A 7,466-nucleotide genomic window follows, 5' to 3' on the forward strand; every position below is an offset into this window, starting at 1 on the left:
TAAGTTTTATTTATTTTTATTTTTAATAGATTTATATTTTTTTATTATAATCGACACGTTGCTATATTATTGACGCTGACTTAGCACCTAACGGAATCTGTTAAAATTTTTAACAGAATTTAATTATAGGGAGCGATTTGTAAATTAAGCCAACTACATAAATCTCTGAACTAATTTTGATATAAGAGTGAGTGATTTGTAATTTAGGCTAACTAAATAGATCAATAATGCAATTTTTTCTTATTTTTATACTGCATGGAGCGATTTTTAGTTTAGATCGATTACATTTTGCATTTATTCTTAGAATTTCTTTTTCTTTTTCTTTTGAATTAATCCACCTCCTTCTTCTTTTTTTTCTTTTTTTAAAAACTTTTTTATTAAATTTTAATTTTAATTTTTAAGAAAAAAAATAGTATTAATATATTATATAAAAAAAAAATTAACAATTTTAAGACTTTTGATAATTTGATGGTCACTTTGATCTTTACACAATTACCCTTTAGGACACTTGGTCGTGGCGTTCACGGTAAAAGAAGGAAGCAAGCGAAGCTGAGGTGGCATGGCAAAAAGCGCAACGAAAGTCTCATGCGGACCAGCTCAGACTCAGATCAGAGATCAGCTCTTGAGTGATCTCCTTCATTAATCACACATTATGGATAGTGGTTGGCCAGCCGTCTTTCTCCACATTTCACCTAACGCAATAATATATATATTATTTTTAATAAATACAAAGTTCTCGTATATAATGGTGTGACCGGTCCATGTTCCTTTGAAGTTGATGCATCTATAGACATGTCCCAAATTTAAGGCCTAAACGGTTGTTGAAAACACTTATCTGTTATTAAATTAAAACAAAATAGATATTTTTAATTTAAATCATTAATAAACAATTCAAAAAAAAAAAAACACTCTTTTAAATATAGATATTACCAATATATATATAAATTTCTCATTTTTATATACAAAATTTGGACCGGTAACACTAATTTTAGAAAATTAAGTAAAATTTGAAGAGAGAACATATTCAAATAAGGCTAAAGTATTCTTTCAAATTAGATCGGAGGAATTTCTTCTAACATAATCTATTAAATTGACATATGCCTCAGAACATATAATTCATAATCTATTAAATTGACATATGCCTCAGAACATATAATTCTCACATGCACGTGAATGACGTGATATTCCTAAAATACATATGCTACTAAAAATGTACATGATTTTAAGAACAAACGTCAATTTAATAAAGACCGAATATATTGAGGGTCGGAGAATGTAGAACATAAGTTATAATGATATAACGGTTTTTGTCAGATAGTTGATTGTACGAACATTTTGAATAAATTATTTACATAGAAATCTTTAAGATACTTTTGATACGCGGGAGATCAATTGGGTATTATAACCGCAAACTATTTGGCGAAATAAATAATCGTTTAATATTATTATTGTGTCATAGGTAACTAATTTTAGATATAATTTAAAAATTATGGACATGGAAAGAATAATTTGTAAATCAGAATTCAATTCTTATTTGGTGTGCGAATTTAGAGATTTGACTTTGTAAAATAAAATTAAATAAAATTAAATAAAATATAATTTGTTTTTGAAAAAAATAATAATTGCCAAACGAATAAGGATTTCCGGATGACCAAATCCAAGCGGGCATCAACTACCTGTCGTCACCGCTACCAAGAACTGGAACTATGAAGACCGACGCTTTTAACGACACCTGTCAAAAAAGCGCAAGTCACAACTGATAAAAGGGATAAACAATCCATTTATCAGCGCAGAGCCCATGTCGTCCACAAAAATTCGCATAAATGAGCGAGAGGGTGCCGCGTGTCGAGCGCTCTCAGCCACAAGATTCCACGGCCCATTCGCGAATTTTCTACGGAAAATATTTTTTAAAAGATTGCCACAAAAAGCATCTGACGTGGCTCCCGTCTCATTCCCTTTTAAAGCACTGGAAATATTTGCCCTTTTCCCTTCTTATCTTCACTGCATAGTCGGTCGTTTCTTGATTCTTCTTCTTCTCTCTCTCTCTCTCTCTCTCAGACTGTATTTCTGTTTCTCTTTCCTTGGATTTCAATTCCAAAGTATCTGCAAACGATATTTCCTTTTCACGGGCTATCGGATTGTGGAATCTGTTCTCTCAGAGGAAATCCGAGGAATCTAAAAAACTCTCCGATTCCGATTCTCCATAGGAATTTGTTCCCGAGATATTTCCAACGGTGAGTTTCTGACTGGTCCGGTTAAGAATTTCCGGTTGCTGCCAATTATTATATTTTCTTGTTTTTTTTTAGAAAAAGAAAAAGTGAGGAACAGTGTAAATCTTTTATGCAATCTGCGTTTAATGACTGGAAGCTTGTATTGCAGCTCTGCTGAGTTAAACGCTAATTCGTTGAGAGAGGACTCGTTCTGATCTTGTGGCAATGGCTGTTCAGGTACCTGTTGCGATTACTTCTTATTTTGCATTTCGGAGATTTATATTATTAAATGATGAAATTCTTCATTTTCTATAAGCATAAGTTGAAGGATATTTTGGCGATTTAGAGCCTACTCTATAATTTACGTCCCATTTCTGTTAAACAAAGAGTTGGAACGAATATTTGAATATACTTGAATATAAGATCATAGCTATAAATAACAAAAAATAGGAAAGGAAAATTGGGACTCGTCACTCATAGTGTGCGTGGCGTGGTGGATTGATATTGGCTTGTATTTACTATTGGAAGCCAATTTTGTTAGATAATGATCACAAGAGAAAGTCACTATTCTTTTGTACCAAAGTATTTACGGACTAAATCATACAGAATAAAGGGAAATGTCTAGTTTTTCTTTTATTTTTATTATTTTTTTCATGTGACTTAGTAGTATTAAATCACTAGTTATACCAAAAATTTAAGCCAACAAGATAGAGTGAATTGAGTCGTTTAATTAATACTTTAATACTTCTACGTGGGCTCATACTTCTCTCAAAAAGTAAGACGTAACACGTGAAATTTTAATTGAAATTGTGAGTCAATTGTAGAGTCTGATTCGAAGTCAGAATCTTTGCTCTAATACCATGTTAAAATACTATTTATCTCAAAAGCTTAAGCTAATAGAAAATTGTAAATTTAATTAATACTTTAACAAGTGGTACTAAGTATTTTACTTTAGAAGAATTGTTCAATTGGTTTCATTTCCAAGGAAGAACAGTTTATGAATTATTCTTTCATTTGGAAATAGCAGCGAAATGAAGGAACTGCATCAAATTCGTCTATTGTGGCTGGTAACTACCGCGCTGATGGTTTTGCTCAGTCTGAAACAGTGGTCCTACATTCTTTCGGGAATTACAATATGGCTAAGGTTACATTCTCTCCATGGCCTTATATTCTGCCTTTTCCCTCTTTGGGAATTAATCTCGCCAAATAACTTATATTTCTTTTTACCCACAATCTTAGTTGTTTTCCTCTGTTTATTTTTTTTGAGTAGGTAAGGAAGCCTTATACGATTGTAAAACAAAGAGAAAAATGGACGGAAGAAGAGCATGAGAGGTTTCTTGAAGCCTTAAAGCTGTATGGTCGCGGTTGGCGCCAAATTGAAGGTAAGCTTGGTGTATGATGATTTGTTGCATATGATTTTTCATATCTATTGGATGTTCAATCAAAGTGAAGTTACTCTCATCTTCACGCAGCACATGTAGGCACCAAAACTGCGGTTCAGATTCGAAGTCATGCTCAAAAATTCTTCTCTAAGGTTTAATGCTCATATTTTTAGTGTCTAATTCCTATTGTAATGCATACATGCGATCATGAAAGTCTGTGGATCAATTACAGTCCTATGGTGTGCAAGCATTTAATTTTTTATGGGTTTTCTAGTTAGCATGTTCCCTTTGTGTTAATTTTTTTTTTTTTTTTGTTCTTTCTCTTACTGGCTTCAGGTGGTCCGGGGATCTGGTAGTAGCACCGGAAGCTTCATTGAACCGGCTGAGATACCTCCTCCAAGGCCGAAGAAGAAACCCTTGCATCCTTATCCTCGTAAATCAGCTGATTCTCTTAATGGAGTATCAGTTACAAATCAATGTGAGAGGTCTCCATCTCCAAATTTGTTGGTGACTGAGAAAGACACCAGTTCTCCCACGTCTGTTTTGTCTGCAGCTGGGTCAGATTCATTGGGGTCTGCAGTTTCAGAGCAGCACGGCATTTGTCTTTCGCCCACTTCATCTCCAAATTTGTCGGTGACTGAGAAAGACACCAGTTCTCCCACGTCAGTTTTGTCTGCAGCTGGGTCAGATTCATTGGGGTCTGCAGTTTCAGAGCCGCACGGCGTTTGTCTTTTGCCCACTTCATCTCCAAATTTGTCGGTGACTGAGAAAGACACCAGTTCTCCCACGTCAGTTTTGTCTGCAGCTGGGTCAGATTCACTGGGGTCTGCAATTTCAGAGCAGCACAGCGTTTGTCCTTCGCCCACTTCTTGCACAACTGACATGCACTCAATCGGCTCATCACCTTTTTCATCAACCCTGGAGAACTTTTTTTCCATGGTACAATGATCTCTATATTAATCGCCAACTTAGTTTGACTTGTATGATACTTATTAATCTGTTTCCTGAGCAAAATTTTGACTCTCTGATTTCTCTCTTATCATTATGAACACAGAAATTTGAGTTAGCTTCCAAGGACACTTTAAGTACCAAAGGAGATGAAGCCATTGTAGCACCTGTGAAAAGTATCAAGCTTTTTGGAAGAGAAGTTTTGGTGACAGATTCCCAGAAACCATGTTCTCCAGGTGCAGAGAATACAGAGAAGCATCTTAAACCATTACCGTTAGTCGCACATTTACCACCTGAAATAGTTGATTGTAATTGGAAATTATTGCCATGTCGAGCCCCTGTTAGATCTGTGGAACATCCCAAAGTAAACGCCAACTCTGCAGAAGCCAACCCTTATGCTTCTCTGCCATGGTGGACTTTGTGCCCAGGCATGCCATTTTATTACCTCCCCCTTGTTCAAAGACCAACAGATTCTTTTGTGGAAGAAAAAACAGATAGGGATATTCTGAAGGAAAGATCTTGTCCCAGTTCGAATTCTGCATCGGTTAGTGAAGCGGAAAACGGAGAGAAGAACTTAGACGGTGTTGATTCTGAGTGTCAAGAACGCCTCCATAAGGGGAGCATTAGCCCCTGCAAGTCTATGAAAGGATTTGCTCCCTACAAAAGACGTGTAGCAGAGAGGGATAGAAACTCATCAGTGGTTGTTTTGGAGGAGAGGGAGGGACAAAGAGCTCGAGTTTGCTTATAGCACCCTCCTCCACTTCCAACTCCATTTGACCTACATGTAGCTCTAGCTAATTTAGGTCGTTTGAGACAGGAATTAGTCGTTTTACTTCCTTTGCCCCTGTTCTCCACAAGAGCTCCCTTCAACTCACCTTCTATCTTGGTATCCAAAGGATATTCTAGAAAACAGTGTGTTACTTTGTAGCAATCTTTGTAATATTGTGTCTGGATTCATTCTTTCAAACACGATAACTGTTGGTAATTAATCGAATACCGAATGATAATCATATCAGTCTTATCAGACTTTGTGATAATAGCTGCTGAAGTTGGAATTTTGAATGCAACAATAGTCACAAATTGTTGAATAGAGTCCTAGAGACAAGGCTTCAGTACCGAGGATTGATCAAAGTATTCCAGCAACTTTAATTTCATTGAAGGAACTTGTGGGACTCATTCGAAATCTCGAGTAATAAAATTGAAGGGAAAAATTACAGATTGAGACCATCCAATTGGAATTCTCTTTAGGAAAAATAATATATATATATATATATATATAAATTTCTTTTTTTCAATTTCAATTTAGTTCTTAGGTTTTTAGTCTTAACAATTAAGTTCTTAGGTGTTAGAGAATATATTCTCCATATATTATGAGATGTTAGAGAATATATTTCAGATAATATATTTTCAAGATATTAGAGAATATACTTCCTATATTGAAAAGAAATATATTATATTTTATAAGGTTGATTGTAATTAGATTTGATTGATTACCATTCTTATTTATCTCAATTCTCCTATAAATAGGAATATTTTGTTTGTAAAATTATCAAGCAATAAGAGCAACAATGTAGCCATTTGGACTTTACCTTGTGGACGTAGGCCTCGTTTGGTTCGGGGAATAAGTCATTGGAATGGAATGACTATTCCATTATAATAGTTATTCTTTTATTTGATAGGGACATATTCCTTGGAATAGTTATTCCACGTAGGCCTCGTTTGGTTCGGGGAATAAGTCATTGGAATGGAATGACTATTCCATTATAATAGTTATTCTTTTATTTGATAGGGACATATTCCTTGGAATAGTTATTCCATGGGAATAACTATTCCCTTACGAAGAGGAATAGTTATTCCTCTCATTTTTTTAGAAGAATAGCTATTCTTGAGGGAATAGACAACATTTTCCTGAAAAAAATAAAAAAAATAAAAAATCACATTTTTCTTTAATTTTTCCAAACTAAACTTAAAAAAATTAAAAAAAATTTAAAAAAAAAAAAACAAAGAATTTAGATCAAATCTGTGGCCGACCACCCACAGATCTAAGATCCAACATTTATTATTTTTTTTTTTAAAGATTTGAGTTTTTTTTTAAAAAAAAAAAAAAAGAAAAAAAAAAAGAAAAAGAAATTATGTTGATTTTTTTAGTAATTTTAGGTCAATTCCAATTGTGGTATATGTGTTGTCACCAAATTAAGGAATTTGGATAATTATTTCATTCCACTATTTCTCATTCTCAGTAATAACTATTCATTTTTCTAATGGAATACTCATTTTACGAGCCAAACGAGGCCGTAGGTCATAAACTGAACCACGTAAAATTCTTTTATCTCAATTTTATTATTTCCACATTTCATCTTTAATTTCTTTTAGGTTTTTATTTTCTTTCATTTGGTTTACACTAATTTCTTATAGGGTTCGATTAATTCGTTCAATTAATTGTCAGTGTGTTACATCAGATTATTAAGTTATTGACATGATTCTGACACATCATGCATCAACTGTACATTCTCTTATATAAATATACTTTAAATAAAAAAAAAAATAAGAAGAGTGACAATTGTGAATTTGTGAGGGAAGGCCACCCTTCACCAAATACGAGGTGCAGACCCCCTCCATGAGGAGTGAGGCCCAGCCTCCCACGATAGAGGGGTGGTCGGCCGCCCCTCACACATATGTGACTATCACTCCTCATCTAGTAAGGGTTGGATGCCCTTCACTAGTGAGGGGAGGCTTCCATAACTGTCACCACTCTCTCTCTCTCTCTTTTTGGGTTTATTATTTTAGCTTTAATTTATTTTTAATATTTTTATTTAGAGTAGATCTTTAATTTAGGAAATATTTTCTTAATGGAATGTATAATTGGTGCATGTGTCAAACGCGTGTTGCGTGTAATCAAATTTAGGGTTTGACTTCGTATGTCGTT

The 7,466-nt window shown here is 34.2% G+C and overlaps 1 protein-coding gene across 2 annotated transcripts; it reads left to right on the plus strand.

The window, feature by feature from the left end:
• The first annotated feature begins 2,018 nt into the window (after positions 1–2,018).
• LOC133866023 (protein REVEILLE 7-like) lies at positions 2,019–5,579 on the plus strand. 2 transcript variants are annotated; one of them, XM_062302587.1, is made up of 7 exons: positions 2,019–2,234; positions 2,380–2,447; positions 3,235–3,354; positions 3,481–3,592; positions 3,683–3,744; positions 3,929–4,531; positions 4,647–5,579. In XM_062302587.1, exons 2-7 carry the CDS (start codon positions 2,436–2,438, stop codon positions 5,286–5,288), a joined length of 1,551 nt encoding a protein of 516 aa, XP_062158571.1. In that variant the 5' UTR covers positions 2,019–2,234; positions 2,380–2,435; the 3' UTR covers positions 5,289–5,579. The 2 variants fall into 2 exon arrangements, with proteins under 2 accessions (XP_062158571.1, XP_062158572.1); XM_062302588.1 differs by having other exon boundaries at positions 3,238–3,354.
• The last annotated feature ends 1,887 nt before the right edge of the window (positions 5,580–7,466 follow it).

The sequence above is a fragment of the Alnus glutinosa genome, chromosome 4 (genome assembly GCF_958979055.1).
Source record: "Alnus glutinosa chromosome 4, dhAlnGlut1.1, whole genome shotgun sequence".
Classification (NCBI taxonomy): Eukaryota; Viridiplantae; Streptophyta; class Magnoliopsida; order Fagales; family Betulaceae; genus Alnus; species Alnus glutinosa.

Excerpts from the sequence above, each read along its gene's own strand:
- LOC133866023 (XM_062302587.1), top strand. Across the intron at positions 3,355-3,480 it reads GGAATTACAATATGGCTAAG|GTAAGGAAGCCTTATACGAT; the intron begins GTTACATTCTCT and ends TTTTTTGAGTAG. Across the intron at positions 3,593-3,682 it reads CGGTTGGCGCCAAATTGAAG|CACATGTAGGCACCAAAACT; the intron begins GTAAGCTTGGTG and ends ATCTTCACGCAG.